This window comes from Euleptes europaea, chromosome 7, assembly GCF_029931775.1.
Source record: "Euleptes europaea isolate rEulEur1 chromosome 7, rEulEur1.hap1, whole genome shotgun sequence".
NCBI classification, from domain to species: domain Eukaryota; kingdom Metazoa; phylum Chordata; class Lepidosauria; order Squamata; family Sphaerodactylidae; genus Euleptes; species Euleptes europaea.
This window is the reverse complement of record NC_079318.1, coordinates 59,557,744-59,579,522: the sequence shown is the minus strand read 5'-3', so window position 1 is coordinate 59,579,522 and position 21,779 is coordinate 59,557,744. Positions and strand designations below refer to the sequence as shown.

The 21,779-nt window shown below is 43.1% G+C and overlaps 2 protein-coding genes across 2 annotated transcripts; one reads left to right on the top strand and one right to left on the bottom strand.

Moving 5' to 3' along the window:
- The first annotated feature begins 728 nt into the window (after positions 1 to 728).
- LOC130480764 (GTP cyclohydrolase 1-like) lies at positions 729 to 8,417 on the top strand. The gene is made up of 6 exons (XM_056853385.1): positions 729 to 1,008; positions 3,126 to 3,235; positions 5,260 to 5,315; positions 6,480 to 6,511; positions 7,408 to 7,492; positions 8,204 to 8,417. The coding sequence occupies exons 1-6, from the start codon at positions 729 to 731 to the stop codon at positions 8,328 to 8,330; spliced, it is 690 nt and encodes a 229-aa protein (XP_056709363.1). The 3' UTR covers positions 8,331 to 8,417.
- A 4,935-nt stretch (positions 8,418 to 13,352) lies between these two features.
- Positions 13,353 to 20,465, bottom strand: CRIPT (CXXC repeat containing interactor of PDZ3 domain). The gene is made up of 5 exons (XM_056853281.1): positions 20,426 to 20,465; positions 18,544 to 18,609; positions 16,899 to 16,953; positions 15,763 to 15,866; positions 13,353 to 13,485 (listed from the first exon to the last, which is right to left on the bottom strand). The coding sequence occupies exons 1-5, from the start codon at positions 20,439 to 20,441 to the stop codon at positions 13,421 to 13,423; spliced, it is 306 nt and encodes a 101-aa protein (XP_056709259.1). The 5' UTR covers positions 20,442 to 20,465; the 3' UTR covers positions 13,353 to 13,420.
- Positions 20,466 to 21,779: the final 1,314 nt, after the last annotated feature.

Sequence of the window (21,779 nt, the reverse complement as noted above, 5' to 3'; positions counted from 1 at the left end):
CTGCGATGAACCGCTGCGGGTCGAGCAAGGCCATGCGGTTGAGCTTGGGCCTTTGGAAAAGGGAGGGGGGGAATCTTGCAGGCTGGCGTGTGGAAGGTCTGCATTGGGGGGGGGCGCGCATTAGCCGCGTGCTGCGTGCCTAACCCTCGTGTCCCAACCTTGTCTCCTCCGATTACCGCCCGGGGACAAAGGGCGCCTCAGTGAGCCTGGCCCAGCTGACAGCCCCAAGACGTCACTCCCTGACCGGGGGAAAAAGGGTCGATCGATCGCCGTGGCCAAGCGGCGCGATAAATACCAGACGGCCCGGCCAGGAGCGGCCCGGCAGCCGCCGCAGCCTCGCTCGCAGGTCTCCCCGCGCGGGGCAGAGAGGCGCGGAGAAAGGGCTTCCCGAGTCCCCAAAGAGGCGGACGCCCGCCCGCCTTCCCGCCACCGCGGATCAGCAGCCTGGCACTGCATTGCACGCCATTGCATTGCACGCCAGCAGGTTGGGGCCTAGGCTCAGCGACCGACGCCGCAGTGGGGCGCGGGGCTCCCGCCGCCTGCTGCAGGCCCTAGCCAGGTCCCCTTGGCATCCACCGGCCCGCCCTTTTGCAAAGGCGCCTCTTCTTTCATGCAGCACCGTCTGTGCGCGTTCTGGACGGACCGACGCCGGCCGGCCGCGATCTAGCCTCCCCCCGCGCGGCGCCGCCCGGGCTCCGCGCTCCCGCTTCGGCGGCACGTGCTCGGCGATGGCGAGCCCGCCGGCCTCGCAGGGCCTCCCGAACGGGGACTCGCGCCCCCGCCGCCGCCGCCTCCCGCAGGGCTTGGGCGAGCGGCCCGCGAAGCCTCCCCCTGCCTCGGGCGGCCCCGATGGAGACCAGGGCGAGCTGCCGGCTCTGGAGGCGGCCTACGCGGCCATCCTGCGGGGCCTGGACGAGGACCCGGCGAGGGAAGGGCTGCGGCTGACGCCCCGCCGGGCCGCCGAGGCCATGCAGTTTCTCACCAAGGGCTACGGCGAGACCGTCGCGGGTGAGTCCGGGTCGAGGCGCGGTTGTTTTTGCAAACCCTGCGAAACCGAGGCCCGCCCCAGCCCCAACGAAGCGCGTCGGAACGCCCGAGACCCCGGTTCACTCGCGTCCTGGCAACGCTCCAGTCAGAAGCCAGGAGATCTGAATACATAACGCCTGTGATGGTCATTTATGGGGAGATTAGTTGTGGCTATTTCGACTCGTGCTTCTGAAACTGTTGCCATCCAAAAACTGTAATAGTCAGCTAGGCATATAAACCCGCCATTGACAGGCTGGCAGATTATTTCTCTAAACTATTTCTCGCCCGAAGAATCCCAATGACCTCGGGTCCATTGGTGAGGCTGAGCTTACTCTTTGCAGCGGGAACTCTGGTTTCTCTTATGGGGAGTCACAATTCCTCATAATAATCAGATCCCACATTTTGACTTGTTTGGCGCAACTAGGTCCCATTTCAAACTTTGTAACGTCCTTCGGGTACCAACCTGTATGTGTCCGCCTGTTTCATTTTGGTGGGCGCACCTTGCCTTTTTGACAGCCATTCGAGTGGGTGGGTGACTCAGCCGCGGGATCTGAACTTAGGGTCGCAAAAGGAGCGTTCGGCAAAGTGCTGGGAAGGTGGGATGTGTGCAGCGCTGAAGGCGACCAGGGCAGAGACGCAGCAATATTTACAGCCGGTGAGATGGCAAGAGACCCATGATAGGATCTCCTGCATTATTTTAAAAGCTAGGGGCGGGATTTTGGGACAGGGTCCACTATGGAGGAGGGTGAGTTTACACCTGCTCCCGTTTTCTCGGGGGAACTCACTCTGTGAGGTCTGTCTGTCAAACTGGTGGACTTTGAAAGCTCCAAAACTGCGACTGGGATCTAGACAGAGGCTGGAACTGGCGGGATTTGCAGAATAAGATCGGTGGGAGAAGAGCCTTCCAAAGGGGGGTGGGAGAGAGAGATGGGGAGTGGAGGAGCCAGGTACTGGCACGGGATTGTGAGAGAATCATCCATGAAAGGTAACTGCTGTCTGCTGGAGGAAAATTAGTTTCAGAGGGACCTGGAGAAGGGGAAGGCATCGCATGAGGTTCAGATAGGGAGACAGGGCACATGATGCCATAGGACTATTCAGTGGATCTCCAGTTGATGGAGCCTTGTGGCATGTATCATTGGTACCAGGACTGGACTCCACAATATGAAAGTGACATAAGAAGCAATTTTGAAGGCCAGGGTTCTAAGCAGCACTTTTGCTCAATTCTGATAAGGCATAATTTAAACTGTTTGCACAGATCAGATCCTCAGCAAAAATTATCCTCTACCATCTCTTCTATCAGTGCAATTCTACAGAATCTCAAAAACCTGGCTGTCTTTCCGCGAAAAGTAAGATAAGCAAGCAAAACCATGTTAATTACTTTATTTTTCCTTATTCTTTAGGGCTAATCCTGTAGTGACAGAATAAGCATAAATTCTTCTGACAGCATCATTCCACTAGCTCATTCATTTCTCCTTATAATTAGTCTCTTGTTTTTCTTTTATTGAATTGATGCCCAGAAGCGCTTTGACCAGAAATCCTTTTCAATCATCATCTTGTTCCAAGGTTGCTGGATTATTTCTATAATTCATTTGTTCAGCAGCAATTGGTAAACACGTTTTTAATGAAAGAATGGGGCTTAAAGCTCTTGAAAATGTACTTGTATACATCATTGTGCTCTTATAACACAGATACAATCCTTGTTTCCAGGACTTATTTTGAGTATGACTGAGGAACATGAAATGAGAAGATATGAGCCCTCCATGCAGGCGATCTAGTGAAAAATGGAATACTCCTGTCTAGAATAGTCCTTGCCCCAAAACAAGCATTCCAGACTCAGATATCATGGTTCTTAAAATTTGTTGGTGATTCTTAAGAATGTAAAGATTTTCTTATCTCTTTCTTATCTCCCTACAGGACCCTGGTCCCTAGAAATTTTAAATGTTTTTCCAAGTTGACCAGAATCTTTTCTATCCAGTCCTTTGTTACTTTTTCTACTCTAAATAGCCTGTGACTCTTATTGGTTTCTCTAGAGTCAAAGACTGAATTTAATGAAAAAAGTTCAATTTATTTTTCCATGAATAGTGTCCTTTCCCCCACAGATATACTCAATGATGCAGTTTTTGATGAGGATCATGATGAGATGGTGATTGTGAAGGACATCGATATGTTCTCCCTTTGTGAACATCACTTGGTTCCTTTCTTTGGCAAGGTATTGTTCATCTGACATATATGAGGGTCAACTTGTGTTGGCTGGGGATAGGGGAAAAGGGTCTGGCTTCTTTCTTACTCTTTCTGTAGTTCACCCATTACAGATCTTGCTTCTCATACAGGCAGAAGCCTGAAAAGCCATTAGCCAACATTGGAGTTCGTGTTGTATAAGACATCAAGCTAGACATCCTAATGTGCTTTAGGAAAGCAGATTTTTAAGAAAGTATCCTTACCCTTAGCGGTCTCTGTAGACCAATGTAATAACTCAAACCCATGATGCATTACAACTGTTGCAAACCCAAAAGTCCCTTTGAAACAAATCGGTACTGTCTGTTAGCAAATCTTTTTCAGAACTACTGGTTTTGCTTGCTATAATAGTTCTTCCCCTTTTGCTTTGTCCCAGTTCCCTCTTTTGCTATCTCCCATGTTCTTTTTTGCAGTTCCCTTCTGTTTCTTATTCCTGTAACTTTCTTGCTGAAACTCTTTCTGTTCCAGGTTTCTCTTCATGCTCCTTATGCCATGAAAAATAGTAATGTTGATTGAAAGTCCACTTTAAACAGTGTTTTGTAGTGTGCATCAAATTTCCGTTTGTATCTTTTTATGCTTTTTGTAAATACACAGTTGTAGCTCCATCCTGCAAAGATTCCTTGCATATCACAAATGTTAGATATTCCCAGTGGTATCAGATGAATCACTCACTATGCAAACTGCTCTGCATAACAATAAAGTAGCATAATTTGAATCCACAAGTTGGTCTCTGTTTGAAACCCATACGATTAAAAAGTCCTGCAAAAATATTCAGGTATGGAATAATTTAATCATTTTTTTCCATTGAGGGGATCATCTGGTTTTCTTTGGAGAGATGAATGCGAAATCTGTTCTTATAAAGAGGGATCAGCTTCCCAGTCATAGACATGTGTCAGGCATGAATGTTGAAACCCGTTTATTTATTACATTTCCATCCTGCCCTCATTCCTGGCAAGCCGGGTTCAGAGCGGGTCACAAAAAGATCAAAATAATAAAACATAGGTTAAAACATATATTAAAGATATTTTAAAATCACTCTTCATTATACATTAAAACAAGATGGCATTTCCTTTTGTTTGCAGCCACTAAACAGGCCTGGTCAACAGTGGACCCCCAAATCAGGTTGGGGAGGCCAGCAAATGATGAAAGTGGAAAAGACTTGGGCTACCCTCAGGTGTAGGCCTGGCGGAACAGTTCTGTTTTGCAGGCCCTTTAGGTCCTGCAGGGCCCTGATGTTATTTGGAAAACTGTTCCACCAGGCCGGGGGTCCATGTCGAGGACAGCCGCACACTCCGCGGGCTGGGGATCACCAGTAAGTTGTTCCTTGAGCGTAAAGCTCTCTGGGGGGTATACCAGGAGAGGCGGTCCCGTAGATACGATAGTCCCAGGCCATGTAAGGCTTTAAAGGTCGAAACCAGCACCTTAAACTTGATCCTATGCTCCAGCTGGAGCCAGTGCAGTTGTTTCAGCACTGATGTTATGTGCTCTCGCAGTGAGGCCCCCGATAGGAGCCTCACCACGGCATTTTGCCACAGCTGGAGCCTCCTGATTGCTCCCAAGGGCAGCCCTGCATAGCGAGTTACAATAGTCTAGCCTAGAGGTGACCGTCACATGGATCACTGTGGCTAGATCGGGGCGGGAGAGTTAAGGCATCAGCTGCTGGGCCCGGCAGAGATGGAAAAAGGCCGCCTTGACCATGGCTGTGACCTGGGCCTCCATAGATGAGGCATCCAGAATCACACCCTGATGGTGGACGAAGATGTTAAACTCACACCGTCAAGAGCCAGGACCCCACCCCCAGGCCACCCCTGCCGAGCCACAGTACCTCTGTCTTCGATGGATTTAGTTTCAGCCAGCTTTTCCTCAGCCATCTGATGATGGTTGTGGGAAAGCCTATTTTCACAGCATGACTAGAAAGTTGTGCCAGATGGGTAATCATTTGAACCCAGTGTTGTACTCCTATACAAATATTTCCCCATCACCCTGTCATATCTACAGGTGCACATTGGATACTTACCAATGAAGAAGGTGGTTGGCTTAAGCAAACTTGCAAGGTTAGTACACTCACATGTAATACTGGACTTTCATGAATGAATTTATAATATGAGCATTTAAGGTTCTTATTGGGACACAGCCTCATCTTTTCCCTGAGATGTGACTACTGATAGTGGAATTGATTGCATTGGTTGTATTAGCATCCTATGCTTCCTTCAAGGGATCAGGACATCATTGGTGGAGTTGTAATGTTTTATTTTGGCAGCAACCCTGAGGTGTGGATAAAGTGAGATATGGTGGCTTGTTTAGGTCCACCCTGCAAACTTCATGGCTGAGCAAGGATTTGAGCCTGAGTCTCCCAGATGCCACTCCATCTGTTAGAATGTACTGTGTGCTCCAAAACGTCTGGCAGGAAGGATAAGAGGCAGTATGACGCTTGATTTACAGATTCCATTGCAGTAGGAATTCACAGACAATGCAATTCAGCATCACAAAGAAAAATGATTTGGGAGAAGCCATTTGGAAGCAGAGTCCACTGCAGCTGGTTCTTAACTTCAGTGTGCAGGAGGGATGGTCTAAAGAAACTTTATTTCCTCTATGTACCTTTAACAGCTGTGTTGAAAGTGGAACCATGATAGCTTGTCATGAAATGGTTAAGAAACTATACCTGCTGAAATTCTCTTTCATCCAACTCTTAAAGGTACAGCTCCTTCACAACATCTTGCCACCCTAAATGTAAGCTTTCTGGCCCGTTCTTGAGCTTTCTTCCCACATCTCAGTGCACTAACAAGAACACTGCAGTTATTCCCAGAGCAAACCCATTGAGGACTTAAGACTGCAGACCTTAGACATGGGAAACCACCTATTTTACAGGCCCTGTTCCTATACCTTTGAACAGCAGGTCACATAACACTTGTCTGGTAAAGGTTTCCTTGCCAGTAAAGGCTCTATGTGTTCAATTTCTGTTAGACGGTTGTATAGAAACAATCTGTTTTTTTTTAATAGTGCTAAATTTGTTGCTACTGCACTTATTTTAAAGTGGTCTCAGATTTCATTGAGTCCACTTGAGAGGTACAGGCTTGAAGAATGCAGCCAAGTGATTGCTAAAAATGAAAGCTCACTGATAATTTCCTGAATTTTTGTTTGCATTTTCTGTTGTTTTGCCAGGCAGCTGCTTTTCATGTTGTTGTTTTACTTACTATATCTATCTTTTCTCCATTCAGAATTGTTGAGATATTTAGCCGAAGGCTTCAAGGTTTGTATCCTTTCTGCAACATGACCCTGTTCTACTACTGTCTTATTCTCATTGATAGCTCTAAGTTTTGTGATGGCCTTAACTATAAACTGCCTTGAGCAGGCTGCTGGAGAGGTGGCATAAAAATGTTCTTAATAAAATTTATATTCTTCTCCCACCCTTCCTTCAAGGGGCTCAGGGCCTTCTATTTGGTTCACACCAACCCTATGACATACATTAGACTGAGAGTGTGCTGCTGGCCCAAGGTTGGCCAGTGAGCCTTATGGTTGAATGGAGATTTCTCAGTGGGTTTCTCAGTTTGCCCAACACACTGAACTATAATACTAATGCTAACAGTGCATCCCTAAGCAGAGTTAAACCCTTTTAAGTCCACTGAAGTCAACAGACACAGAAGTGTGTAACTAAGCTTAGGTCTGCATTGTTAGTGTCCCTCTAGGTCAGCAATTCCCAAAGTATGTACCACAGAGAGAATTGTTGCCATGCCAAAAGGAATATATCAATCAATTCACTGAATGCTTTTGTGAACCCAAAGTGCTCACCCCAGAAGAGGTTGCCTGTTATGCTTAGTGTGATTACAGGAGGGATGAGCAGTTTTGTGCTCTCTATGCCAGGTATGTCGGATTATTCAGTCGCTCCTGAAGCAGAGACGTAGCACAATTCTTCACTGTCAAAGTAGGCTGTCTATGGGGGTCGTCACATGAGCCATTCCTCTGGGCTACCCTCCCACTATGGAAGGAGTAAACAAAAATCATGCTGCGATGGCAGTGAGATCCAGTTTGCCGATTCAAAAGAGAAAGTGCAGGAGGAGTTGGAAGAGGGAGCATGTAAGCTCAAGACTCAGACATGGAAACAAGTCCAGTGTCCTTTTTTAGAAAGCTCCATTATGATTTTTCCAGTCCAGGAACGGCTTACCAAACAGATTGCCCTGGCAATTACTGAAGCACTGAAACCTGTTGGAGTGGCTGTGGTCATAGAAGCATCGTAAGTTAATTATTAACATCAAAACTCCAATAACGATTGTCCAACCAAATATATGGGGTGCTCCTCTTGGTTCCTTCCTGGGAATGGTGCCTGTGGTAAAGACAACTGAGAACAGGAGAAGCAGACATCAGCTCAGTTTTGCAACAGACTGTGATTTTGATTGTCTTTTACTATCTTAAGATTGTATGCCTGAACACAGTGACCACCACAGAAAGGCATGTTACAATTGGAATGTCAGTCATGGGTGGGGGAAAAGCCATAGTTGTTGCTGCATTTCACAGAATTGTTTTCCTTGGGCTATTTATTTGGCTGTTATGCCCTGGTCATTATTTGAAGAACCACATTTGGCACTTCCTCAATATTGACTGGCATTAGCACAGAATGCACTTTTCATGGATGCTGTGTGGAAAGATAAAGCCACAGATGAAGAAACTGTACAAGTGCCAGGACTGAGAAGGGGAAGCTGCAAGTGATCCAGATAAAATGCAATTAAGATGGGCTTTCTATGGGGTTACTTTATAAAAAGTATGAGCCCTCAGCCGTTTGACGTGGTACAGTCTTATAATCTACCATATGATTTTATTGTATACCCTGGCAGAAAAAAAAATCCTGGCAAACGTATTATCATTTGCCCCTATTTTAGTATGCGTGGTACTAGCATATTATGCTGACATTTTTATACTGAAAATGCCTTTCTCATATTCTTGGCAGGCACATGTGCATGGTCATGAGGGGCGTTCAGAAAATGAACAGTAAAACTGTCACCAGCGCCATGCTTGGAGTCTTACGAGAAGATCCAAAAACCAGGGAGGAATTTCTCGCCTTGATTAAGAATTAAACGGCAACAGCTTGTGGCTCTCCGTGGGTTTGGATCCCACGCTAAAGCTAATTGCCAACACACAATTGCCTTATGTGATCCAGTTTTTCAGAATCTGTGCAGTTTAAACAACAAAAAATAACTATCACAGCTTTGTTCTCGCTTCTTGGTAACACCTCAGAATGTTGCTAAACATTTAACAGGGAACGCAAGTACCTGACTCCATTATTATTACTGAAAATTAAACAGGTATTCTTGATGCCACATATGGTAGCATCTTATGACATATCAGCAAAGGGCATTTTTCATGCAAATGTTTTAAGACTGGATAACTTGAAATATTAGTGCTTCCTTTGTTGTAAAGAACGCCATTCGAAATAGGATGTGAAATATTAGTGGATGAAGTGGCAAAAAGTTCATTTTATCACATTTTAATTCTTATTAATTTGATGTCCTGAAATCCATGGCACACCGACTGATGTCATTAGGAGGACCGCAGAATTCTAGCTGCTTCCCCATATTTCCCCCTCTGCTCCCCTCTTCAGCTTTTTTGCCCTGCTGGTGGGGAGTGATGAGTTGATGACAGCAGGCAGCTGCAAGGAAAGAAAAGTATGCTGTTTCCCTCCATCTTTTCGCCCCATACCAATGACTTGGACGTCTAACAGCCTGTACTTTCTGGGAACTACATTTCCTTGAATGCACCAGGTTCCCAGAATGCATCCCAGGGAAAGGGTTTCTAGCTTTATATCTGTCAACATAGTCACCAGATTCTTGGTTGCTGATCGTGACATGGAGACTGCATTGTGGACCCAAATATAGCTTTCTCCATGCTCCCCACAAAACCTAAACCTTGACCCCATAAACTATTATAGTGTTAGAAAGTTGTATTTTTAAAAAGGTCTGAATACCAGTTTTTCATTGATGTTGTTAAAAAGTGTCTGCGTTACTCCTTACTTTGGTTTAATGCCAGTTTAACTGTCATGGTTTCCTTTGAAAGAATCCTAGTAACTTTACTTTGTGGAGGGTGCTAAAAATGTTATCGATATTGATGCTGCGTATATAGGGCATACACTACACTTTCCAGTGTTGCTGTTGGATAATAACTGCTTAACCACTTTAACAGTTCAGTCCTAAACAGTGTTATACCATTCTCAGTCCAATGAAGTCAGTGGGTTTAAAAGAGTGTAACTCTGCTTTGGACTGCATTAAGTCTGAATTGTAGATACGTATCTAACTAGCTGTATTCTTTTATAGGTCCCCATTTAGCCATTCTCTAGCAACTGCCAGAGGCTGTGTATGTAGAACCCAATTAGAAAATCAGAAATTGCACAGCTCAGCTGTTTGAGGGTAACTGCCCATACTTTGCTCCCCCTCCTGAACAGATTGGACTTTTATTGATTTCCTAAGGGGTCTTCATGTAGATTGGGGTATCAATATCAGGAAATATGCATCCTGCCTTGCTTCTTATCCAGATAAACTACTGCCTCTGCATTTGACTGCTAGCTGGATTTACAGTGTTTTTAGGTAGCTTTGGTCTAGGCAGAAAAGGATATTATCCTGAAGCAGAATTATGAGTAAAAGCTCTTTTATGTACTCTGTTGTCCATTGGAGACTAGTTTCAGTGCATGGTCTTCATTCAATCAGTGCCATTTAACAGATCATGTAAAGCGCTGTGGGTCTCTATTGATGAGTACGGCAGGGTACAAATGAAGTAAATAAATACTTGACTTATTCACTGTATTTTTTTCTGAACACATGTTTCAGGATATGGCTCTGTTAAAAGTACTGTAACACTACCGCATTATCCTCAGAACTGAACAGCACAACTTGGAATGTGCCTTATATGACTTAACATGCTGTACAGTTGGCATTTCCTGAAAAGTACTTGTTTGCTTAAATGGAAGGCTCTGGGCCTGGTATTTTTACAGTTCACTCAGTTCTGCAGTTTTTTGAGACTTTTTTGTCAAATAACTTTGAACGCGGTGCTAAAATGTATACATAACCCAAAAGTGTTATGTTAGCGTACTACTGCATTTACAAAATGCTTTTGATACAGACCTACAGTTCTGGATTCTAGCTTAGCTTGTCATATGTTAGTAGCAAGTCGTGCCTTACATAGTTGTATTGTGCTCAGAAATGCAAAATTAACTGGTACCTATTGTCATCACTGCTTCCCTTTTACTCTGACTTAGTGCTGCAATGATGGCATAGAACAAGTTAAGATTGAATTTCTATAGAACAGTTTTATCTTGGTTTGCTTTAGTGCAATCTGTCATCTTTTGCATTGGATATAAACCAACCTAATGCATCTGCAAAGAGCCTTTGTGAATCACTACTTTAAGATTATGATTGCAGATGGGGCCTCAGCATCAAGGCTGAGAAAGAGCTCTGTGGCTGGGAATCAAAAGCTAGCTCACTGCTTTCATATTTTAGCAGGTCCTTGTAATAGGATCATGATACCTTCCCACTCAGCTTATACTAAAACTACTTCCTAAAGTTAGCACAGTGCAATATTAAATAGTCATTTTGCTATTATCATTGTACCAGAGGGACAGCGGGTAGAGTAGCTTAGGAAAAAGAGCAGACAGAGCGAAAGGTAGTTCTGCCTGGTTGTGTGGCAGCGCAGTTAGCTGTGTCTCTGGGAGAGGAGAGAGTGCTCGATTGTTAGGTCTGTCTCTGGTGATGAGCAGACCTTGTACAATTAGTGTGCCTCTGGGGAAAGGGCAGGCTGGTGTTGGGGAAATCCTGTGTGTGAGAGAGGATCCAACCTAGTGGCTAGTCAATAAAAGCCTGTTTGTGCCTGAAAGCATTGTAGAAAAGTGTAACTACTCTCTGAAGTCATAACCAGTTTAAATTTTTGTGCCTCAGTCAGGTTTCTACTTTGTCTACCTGCTGCTGATCTGTTCCTTGAGGCTAACCTGTAAATAAATAAATCTTTGTTTATATTCAAATCCTGCCTCAGTGATCTCCATAAACTCCTTGTGCACCACAAAACTTACCTCACAGCAGCAAATCCAAAGCCTATACCCTCACTATCTGTAGAACACTTGGAAAGTGAGGGGAAGGTTTATAGTTCAAAACACACCTAGATCCCAAAAATCTTAGGAGGCTGGTGCTTCCCCTCAGGCTTGTCACAGTAGACTATAAATAACGTAAATAAAGTTTCATTTATCATCCACGCAAACTCTTTTTTTCTTTATATATAGCAACAGAACATAGGAGGGAAGAGGGAGGAGGTACTGATTGCTCAGGTTAGTCGTGGTGCAGATATGATAGATGTATGTAAATGCCTATTGGGATGTACAGAAAAAAGGGAAAGGATCATGTACAAAGAAATTAAGTGGAGTATTATACTCTCCAAAAAGCAGGAAGTACATAAACTCGGGACACAGGAACGTTGACATCAGACAAAGAAAGCACATCCTGTTATGGAAGGCAGCCAACATCCATTACATAACAAACCACATGATAGTCAACAATTTACTTTTAAACTTTCTCATACAATTTTCTGTTATACAACATTTTGAATGAAGCATTGTGCACTAGCAAATATTCTTAACTCCTTGACCTGAAGACTCACAAGAAAATCCCTTAATTTTCTCCACAAAGTTCCCTCCTCTTGCTACAAGGAATTACTTCTCGACTACAGAATTAGAAGACATTGCTCAATACCAGAGCTAAGCCTCTTGTCCAAAACTGTATGTAGTTACAATAGAACCTTTGCTTCCTGAAATAATTAGTAGTCCTTTACAATTAACTACGACAATGTGGAAGAATGCTTGAAAAACCACGAATGTTTCCTATATATGTCCCTTGCCAGCAATCTCACATGCAGTATAATTCTGCTGACTGTACAGAATTGACAGCTGATCGTACTAGCACAAGAAATGCTCCTACAACAAATTACTGTTGAATGTATGTAGAAGCTATTCTTGAACCTCCCCAAATTTTGCCTCCCTGAAGTCAGAAATTGTGCCCTTGAGAAGCACATGTCTGACTGATTAGCCCTTAAAGGACATTCTTTCACCAAGCATAAAGATGTTGTTCAAAACAAATATCAAACAGTAACAAAGCACTCCATGTAAAAACACCCTACCAGGTAGAACCCATGCACACATGTACATAAAGAATCATACAAATTGGGGATTCACAGTCAAGACCCAGCACCAGTTCAAAGGAACCATCCCCATAATGGAGATGATTATGAATGAATGAACAGCTAGTAATATGTCCTGAAAAGGAAAATGATACACATTGCACAAGAACAGAACACACACAAAATAATTAAGATTCCTGGATCACCTCTGTTTTAATGCAACCTACTGAAAACACATTTACATACAGTGTCTCCTTTATGTTAAAGCTGTGCCTCAATACTTAATTGACACCACAAAGAAAGTCTAATTTACATCAGCCTTGTAAACTCCATCTTATATTTCAGTCAAACAAACCCAGATTAAAAGAAAATAGTCTTCACTGAAACCTATTGCATAGGGCCTCAGAACTTGGGACCTGCCAAGCTGGACACACAGCCTTCAACTATGTGACGTAACAGCAGGGAACAAACCTAGGAAGTTTATGGGGCCCCAGGGGGCTCCATATGGCTTGGCTTGCACGGTGTACTTTATTAAACATAGATGCAAACTTGCTATTTGTTTCTACTGCTGGCACATTCAGCAGCTCACAATACAACCACTAAATCCTGCAGGTTATCAACCGATGAAGAAAAAGTTGATAAATAGTTTCAGCCTTGCATTTTCCACAGATTTCTTTTAGATTTTTTAAGTTCAGACAATGTGTGCTTATAATAAGATGTATAAATATTTATACCACTAAGTGCCACTGGTGGATCTCTCTCGTATCAGTATATCAAAAATTCAAATAGTGATTACAACCAGATCAAGTTATAAGGAAGTGTAAGGCTCCCTTATAGTAAAAGTAGCACAAACATTAATTGGACCATTTTGTAGCCAGTTACAAAGTCAGAACAATACCACTAGAAGCCCAAGTAAATTATGGGGGACCCTTTCAGCATTTGGCCCAAGTTGATAATGTTTGTTAACTGTGCTTAATCTCAAAGGGGGTGAATGAGAAGAGCTCACAGTATACAACTATACAGATGTTTGCTTGTAGTTTTTTGTATCCAGGACTTTCTTTCCACACATTGAGCAGATGCCTATTAAAGAAAAACACAGTGAAGTTAAAACAAACATCTGCTACTAATGCAAACAGCATAACATTGAAATTATCTTTTGATGTTTCAAATGTTTCATTTCTATCCCTTCTTTCTTCATTCATGAAATTCAAGGGGTAGGGATGCTACATGGGGTTCCCAGGAGGCTTTCCAACTACCCGCTAAGATCCATTCCTGCTTAGTTTCAGCAAGTTTCATCTCTATCTAGAGATGTAAAATTTCCAGAAATTTTGAAGCCATGAGAAAAAAAAATCAATTTTTCCCCTCTTCCCCACCTTGCAGAAAAATAGATTTTTTTGGGGGAGGGATTGAAGTATAGGTAATACTTGCCAAGCAATCCTGAGTGTGTTTTGGAGCTGCTTAGGAGCTGGCATGACCCATGACCCCGGGGGCAGAGGTGACATTAGTAAGCTCCCTAAGCCCTACTGACCCAGGGATGCCCCCTTTTACAGACACGAACTTTCCCTGCAAAATAGCTGGCTTAGCCCCATGTAACTCAATGGAGGAGCTTAACAGGGCTTGGTGGGGGGGGGGAACTGAATTTATTTCCCCCACTGCACTGCTGTGAGCCTCTCAGGAGGCGGCACAGCTGTGCCGTCTCCGGCTGCCCCCAACTATCCCCCGCACTCACGATTGCTCTGCCCATGTCCTATCAAACCTAAACTAATTTTACTGCTTTAACAACATAAAATGCATCATTTATCACGTACCCAGATATAAAACAGTAATATTTGACATAGTTATGGACTTCAAAAATTATAAATGCCTTAATTTGGTACAAGCAAAACTGCCAACAAACCCAATACTTGAGACAAAATTGCAAGCTGATGAACCCTACGCTACCTTAGCATGTGCACCTTAATTTTTGCCGTTTGGGAAGAGAGAACTAAGTTCTCAATAAAACGTTCAGTCTTCCTCTGAAGCTTTGGCGCAGTTCCCCCCCACCCAAGCTTCTAATCTTTTTTCTCTTCTGCAAAGTAGGCAATAAGCTACTTTTTACCTGATTTGTGGCTAACTGTGTCACAGTGGTTTGAGGAAGAGGTGAAAAAGTCAGCCACTTTAGGTCAAAAAAACAAAAGAAAGCATGCGACTGTTGGGAAGCAATGAAAGCCCTGCATGGTCTCTTCATGAAGATTAGGTATCCTTCTAGGTGCAGAAATACATCTTTGATTTAAGATCTGTATATGAACAAATGAAGCTGCCTTATACTGAATCAGACCCTTGGGTCCATCAAGGTCAGTATTGTCTACTCAGACCAGCAGCAGCTCCCCAGAGTCTCAGGTAGAGGTCTTTCACATCACCTACTTGCCCAGTCCATTTAACTGGAGATGCCGAGGATTCTGCATGCCAAGCAGATACTCTGCCACTGAACTACTGCCCCTCCCCAATGTCAACAGCATGTTCACCATGTCTTTAAGACCACTTTGCTCATTTGAAAATAAAATTGTTCGTAGGAGTTGTTGTTTTTCAGTACTCCTCAAAATTTCCAATTTTTGCACTGGAAAAACTGAAAAGAAGGCAATGGGCAAAAGGGGGGGGAAATGCCCCTCCTAATTCTTTTTTTCCAGGCCTTCACATCTCTACTGCTATCAGGTGCCTTCAAACCATACCCTAGGACTAATGTAAAATTAAGAGCAGCTAATGGCAACTCTTGGACAGCTACTCTGACAATTCAGCCACGAATGGAGCCTTCCTGGTAGTTTTACTCATTACAATTAATTGAAAAATTGGCTTTCTTCACATGAAAGAAAAAACAGCCATCTGAAATTGGTACCCTAAAAACTTTTCTAGATTCTCTTAAATAGGTTTACAAATTAGCTGTTACAACTGAATGGACCAAGAAACACATGGCAATCATATACAATATGGCAAAACTGGCTAAGATTTTCATGCAGTCATAGAAATGCCATAATAACTGCTAAGCATGTAATCTGAAAACCTGCTTTGGAGGCCATTTATATCTATCTGAGGAGGAAGGAACTAAAATCTCATCTCCCTATTTCAAAGTGTGTAGATGTGAATATGGCCAACTTCTCTGTAACACAGACTCTGAAATGGGGGGCACTTGTTGTATTATAGACACATTTTATATGCACATTGTTGTTGCACTCAGTAGCATGAAAAAGTTTCAATTTTTTCTATACTGGAATACTGAAAGACAGATAGATTACTGGTAATTTTAGTTCCTGGTGTACAAACAACGTACTTATTACAGCTAGTAAGAAAACAAATTAAAAGAAAGTATGTTAAATGCCTCACCCTTTTTGTAAGCACATCCTTGGCAGTAGTGAGAGCCTGGCTGGTGAACTGAACTTTTACAAATTCGGCATATTGCAAATTTGTTTTTGCCATAAGGATCAAATCTAGAAAGACCAACAGCAAAAAAACAAAAAAAAGCATAGAAACATGAATTACCTATTGTATAGAACACATGAAGTATCCCTATTTACTTTTATACAGTTGATGTGGGGGGGGGGAGAGCAGGAGCAAAAGTGAAAAGGAAAAGATACAAACAATAATGAGATCCAAAGAAGTTTTCTAGTTACATCTGCATAAAGACAATCAAATGTTGTGCTTCACTTTTGATTTACTGTAGATTAGAAGCTGGCTTGCATGTCATTATCTTCACATACCAGATGTTTTCCAAGAAATTTTTGATCATATCTCTTTTGCAAGTGGGTAAAATAGCCCAGAAGACCTATGAAAACCATATATTGTAAAAAGTTTTCAAAATCAGAAGTGGTACAAAAGCAACTGACATATAAGTTAGTTGCCAACTTTGCCTTTTCATTTCTGCCCTGCTACATCATGCTTGTAGGACTGTAGACAAAAACAGAAAGATTACAACTGGTGGGAAAGAGGATGCATGGCCTCTCCCCTCCCCACACCACTGCTGTTTGTCTGTTTGGGCAGCTACTCTAGCCACGCAACCTCATTCCCATCACTCCATTCCCTCACCGATGCTGAGTGCACATGACAGCAGGCCAAGGAGTTGAGATGAAGTGCCAGGAGGTGTGGGCCAAGTATCGGGAAGACAGGCCATGCTGAAGGACAGGGGCAAGAGAAATAAGTGGCAAATCAAGATACGGATGTAATGGCAGCAGGCCGAGTGTTGACTGTGGAAGGAAGCATTCGTGGGGTGAAGGAAAAGTTAGACGAAGCTCCTAGGTCATCTAACGTGACCCTAGGAAATGTAAGACGGAACAAGGACAAAAGAGAGCCAGGATATGGGAAGGAAAAAGAGGAAGAAGTACCAAGGAAAAACAGGGCAGGGAAAATGGAAGGAACAGGGATTCAGGAAAGAAGAAAAAAATTAGAGGAATATGGAGACCAGAGAGGGAGGGGGGATTGGACATGCAATGTTTTGTTCTGTAAAAATATTGAACATCAATTACCTTGCCTTCTTTGATGTCAATGCCTTATTTTCATTTAGTTTTCGCCCACCACTTTCTATAAAACAAAAGTTAATAAACTTATAACAAAAGCATTTTGTTACAATTTATCAAAGATTTACCAAAAGCAATGCAAAGACAACAAAGATGTTCCCCCAAAAGAGAGATGCAAATGTGCAAGCTGTCTACACAAAGGAAGTTTGCTTATTGACAGTATTTCTATGCTGCCTCTCCAGGAAGTTCTAGTATCTGATGCACTATACATATGGACACTGAAGGTGGTATAGAACAATGGCAAACTGTACCTCAGGACTGAAGCCAGAAGCAGCATATTTGTGAAACATGGACACAAGTCCTCAAAGAAGAAATGTATAGACTACTGATGAGCTTGAAGTGGTCCAATGACATAAGAAACTAATATTATAATATTTGTCGCCAATATACATCTAGATTAAGAGTTCTGGGTAGGGGTGGGCCCTCAACTAGCCTAGCAATCAGAAGAACCATACAGAGCTGAACTATGTCCACAAGCTTACATGAAACTCAGTGATGCACTGATCCCATAGAGCCACAGAAAGTAAAAAGAGCATGAAATTGAGTATATGGTCAGATGATGACGCCAAACTAGAGCAAAAGTGTTTCTTGAAAATGTAAGCCACTATGTGAGTTGCATCCACCATTTTACGCCTGGAGGAGCTTAGTACGGTTCTAAGTGTTCATCTCTGAGAGCACATGAGCAGCAACAGCAATCCAAAGGAAGGAATACAAATAGATCGTGATTCAGCCTGCACTATAGATGATGGGCACAATCCTAGAAGCATCACACATGGATGTATGAATCTGTCTTACATCTAGTTCAGTACTATTTGCTCCGACTGACAACAGCTCTCCAGTCAGAACCTTCCCCACTACTGTTGCCTGATATCCTTTTAACTATATTCAACCAAGCTAGGGACTCTTTCCTCCATTGTCCAGGAGCATCGTAATTGCCAAACCATCAATGAATCCAGTTCACTGGGCATGAAGAAGGCAGGACATTGCCAGGCAACATTCATTGGGTATTCTAGATGTTAACACAGGTCTCTGCACTACTCAAATATAATATGAAAGAGACTTCAATTTTAATCCTCAAAGAAAATTTGCTCCTTATGTGTCAAAAGATTGAGAAACAGCGACAGAGTTCTATAAATAACTTCAATTTCTACACACATTGCTGAAATTGCAAGATGCTTTAAAGCAGGTTCATTGATGCCCATATGATGAAGTGACAAAGATTACTTTAAACAAGCTTCATCAGTACATTTCTTTCAAGTAAAGTTCCTATACACTTTCTCTCAGTGTTAAAGGTAGGTACAAAGGTAACCTGCCCAGGGATTCATGCACATATACAATTGTCTTTCACTAGCAAGGACTTTTTTGTGCATAAAGATCCAGGAACTAAACAACAAGCTAAAAGATTATATACGAGTAGTGGGCCTTAAATATTGACATCCTGCAATAAGTTATTAAAGAAAAAACATTTTAAAGTAAAATTCTGCATACCAACTGCTGTTTTTCAGGCTTATAGATCTCAGTAGCAAACATGAAGTTTTCCTAATACATATAAGTCACAAATACATTTTGTAGCAATACATATATTTAAGAATACCTGTAGTGTTTCGCGCACCATCTTTCCATGTATCTGGTGTAATTACAGTACCAAGTTTCTTCTCACCTGAATAGAAATACAGAATAAAAGTCATAAAAGTCTACTCCTTAGGAGCATAATATGCATGCAACACCAAAGTGGCAGTCCTAAGCATGATTACCTAGGCGTAATGATCAGAGTAAGGCTTACTTTAGTAAACATAAATGGCTCCAAATCATACGAATGCATAAATACTGATTAAGCAGAACAGAAGACATAGATAAGGTTATGCAAATAAAAAGATTACATTCAGGAAAGGGGAGATTTGCAGATTATGTTTTAGAGTAGGATACTCAGATCTAAGCAAAACAGACATGGATATGATCATCAGAAATTCCTGCAATCATATCTACATTTTCTTCAGTTTTGGTTATCAAAGGAACGTCTGCTTATTGCCATGTATTGCCCAGAGAAGATCAGGACTGGTCATATGGATGAAAAATACACTGTGGATGAGCCTGCCTCAAATTATTAAAGCTTGATGTTTGAGAACAAAGTAAGCTCTTTTATACTGTATGGTTTACAAGTCAGTTGCACTTGCTCAGCATAATGGCTGTTTGTCTTAGTACCATGATGATATGTTGTGGGTTTAGCATCTGTCTCACAGAGAATCAAATCTATGTATCTGCAACACCCCAAGTGGCATCTATTTTCAAAAGCTCACAACCAGCCTACCTCCATTTAGGGCTATGTATGCAGAACTTGCACTATGAATAGTTGTTATAACTTGGTATGTAAACATTACTAAATGAGGGAGCCCCTTCATTAGATATGCTTAGGACACATCATAGTTTGTTTCTCAAGTTTGTCTCTCTAGAACTGTAAATTCAAATCCCACCTCCTGAATTTCCAATAGTTTGAGAGCTGGTACAGATTAGTGACTAAGTCATACATCAGAAACCTTTTAGTTAGAATCTCATCTCTGCCATGAATTAACTAGGTAGCCTTAGGCAAGGCACTCTATCCTAGACCCTCATATGCGATATGGTAAGAACAATACTCATCAACCTTTAAAAACCTATATAAATACTAACCGCTATTGGACACCCAACAGCTTAATAGGGCAACTGGCCCCACCACTGCTAAACATTAATGCCTAGTCCTCCTATGAAGGAACAAGTTCTCATCTCACCTCTCCAGTACCACTATAACAATTCCATCCTACTTCATATTACATTAGTGGTTCCTCTTTCCTCTACATGCTCTGTGGAAGTTTCTTAAATTCTGGATAGCCACAACTTGCCTTTCCCTTCCCTGAATTAAAATTGGAGACAATATTTAAAAAATTCAGACTATGAAAGCGTTAAGAATTGCTCATGCTCACAGGAGAGTACCTCTCCATGTGTCTGCGTGGATTACTGATCTGAGCATGCCTGTCTCTGAATTGTGGATTTGAGTTCTGAAAAGGGACACAAGTGCAGTAGTATCTCCCACCTCCAGCAGAGGCTGATTCAAGAGAGACCAGTTCAAAACAGTGATTCAGACCCAGCAGCAAGGAAGAAACTCCTATAGCACTGCTGCACTTCTGTATCCAGAACAACAGACTGTTCCAGGCCCACATGATGCGGAGACCAAGCAGGATCGTTGCCCCCACAACAGAAGGGGACTAAGAAAGAGCCAGAGCAGGAGCAATGAATCATGCAGAGACACAAGAGTCAGCCTCGGGGGTGGGGGAGGTCTTAACGTGCTCAAGAATTTAAAGACTTCGTGGCACGTGTTTCTATCAGGGGGACTCCCCTCCAGCTCTTTCAACAGCATCCCCTTCTCGTTACGTCACGCCCCCCCCCCACAACCGACACCCATTCCTTCCGCCTCGTACCCCTCTAACGCACGAGTAACTTACACTTCTCGCACACCATGGCGAATCACCCGCGACGGAGTCCCCACACAACGGGGGGGGGGGGGAACAAAAACGACCACAACGGTCGACTGAAAAACTCGTCAACCGCCACCACCCGCTCCGACTTCCGGCGAACGCGCAGTCACCCTTTTCCTGGTTTCCGGACGGAAGTTCCGCCCCCCTATTGGTTGAGATGGCTCAAAGAGTCCGCCTCGTGCGCCATCCGATTGGTTGTCCCCCGTGTCAGTTTTTTATCACGGTTTGTTGTGGAGGAGAGGCGGAGCCTGTCCGTGGTTGTGCGTCACGTGCATGGTGGGAAAGCTCCTCCCAGTCGCTCGTGGAAGACAGGTAAGGTGAGCCCCTTTTTTGGGGGGTTGAGGTTACGCAGGCTGCATATCCCAATCCCCTAAATACTTACTCGGAAGTAAGGTGCCCCGAGGGAAGAGTTGTTCGCAAGGAACCACATCGAGGATTCCAGTTGGGGCTGAGCCCGATCCTGCTCATGTCGAATTGAAAGTAAGTCCCACTGAGTTTGTAGGGGCTTGCACTCAAGTAAGTCGGGACGGAGGCAACATGCTCATCCCCTGAGATGTGTGTTTAGTGGGAAGTTTAATTGATTTTTTTTTTTACTTGCAAGTGAACACACGTTGGCTTTCGTGTTAAGGTTTCCTTTACATAGTCTGCAGTAGTCGAAAAGGGCAAGAGTCCAGTAGCCCCTTAAAGACTAACAAAAATATTTTCTGGTAGGGTATCAGCTTTCGTGAGCCACAGCTCACTTCTCTTGCTGTATGTAGTAATACTACTGTATGTAGTAATAGAAAAGAGCAAGAGTCCAGTAGCCCCTTAAAGACTAACAAAAATATTTTCTGGTAGGGTATCAGCTTTCGTGAGCCACAGCTCACTTCTCTTGCTGTATGTAGTAATACTACTGTATGTAGTAATAGAAAAGGCCAAGAGTCCAGTAGCCCCTTAAAGACTAACAAAAATATTTTCTGGCAGGGTATGAGCTTTCATACCCTGCCAGAAAATATTTTTGTTAGTCTTTAAGGGGCTACTGGACTCTTGGCCTTTTCTACTACTGCAGACAGACTAACACTGCTACCCACTGTGAATTATTTACATAGTCTAGACAGCTGTATTCCAAATGCCGACGTTCTGCCTGTTTGAGACAGTGGTGGGGGTAGTAGTTATGTCATTTCTTTATCGTTAATGACACCTTCCCATGAATAATTAGATGTACTTTAGCCCACCGACTTCACTCGAATGAAATATAACATTGTTTATAGGATTGTATTGCATGGCTGTAATTTTGTGCACACATGCTAGGAAATCACAGGAGACACTATAAAACTTCCAG

Bases quoted from the DNA above. Each gene is read 5' to 3' on its own strand.
- CRIPT (XM_056853281.1), bottom strand. The intron at 15,867-16,898 runs GTAATTGATGTT...TGGTCTTTCTAG, and splicing joins TTGACATCAAAGAAGGCAAG to ATTTGATCCTTATGGCAAAA. The intron at 13,486-15,762 runs GTGAGGCATTTA...TTTCTTTAATAG, and splicing joins AGGATGTGCTTACAAAAAGG to GCATCTGCTCAATGTGTGGA.
- LOC130480764 (XM_056853385.1), top strand. From the start codon at position 729: ATGGCGAGCCCGCCGGCCTCGCAGGGCCTCCCGAACGGGGACTCGCGC. The intron at 5,316-6,479 runs GTTAGTACACTC...TTCTCCATTCAG, and splicing joins GGCTTAAGCAAACTTGCAAG to AATTGTTGAGATATTTAGCC. The intron at 6,512-7,407 runs GTTTGTATCCTT...TGATTTTTCCAG, and splicing joins ATTTAGCCGAAGGCTTCAAG to TCCAGGAACGGCTTACCAAA.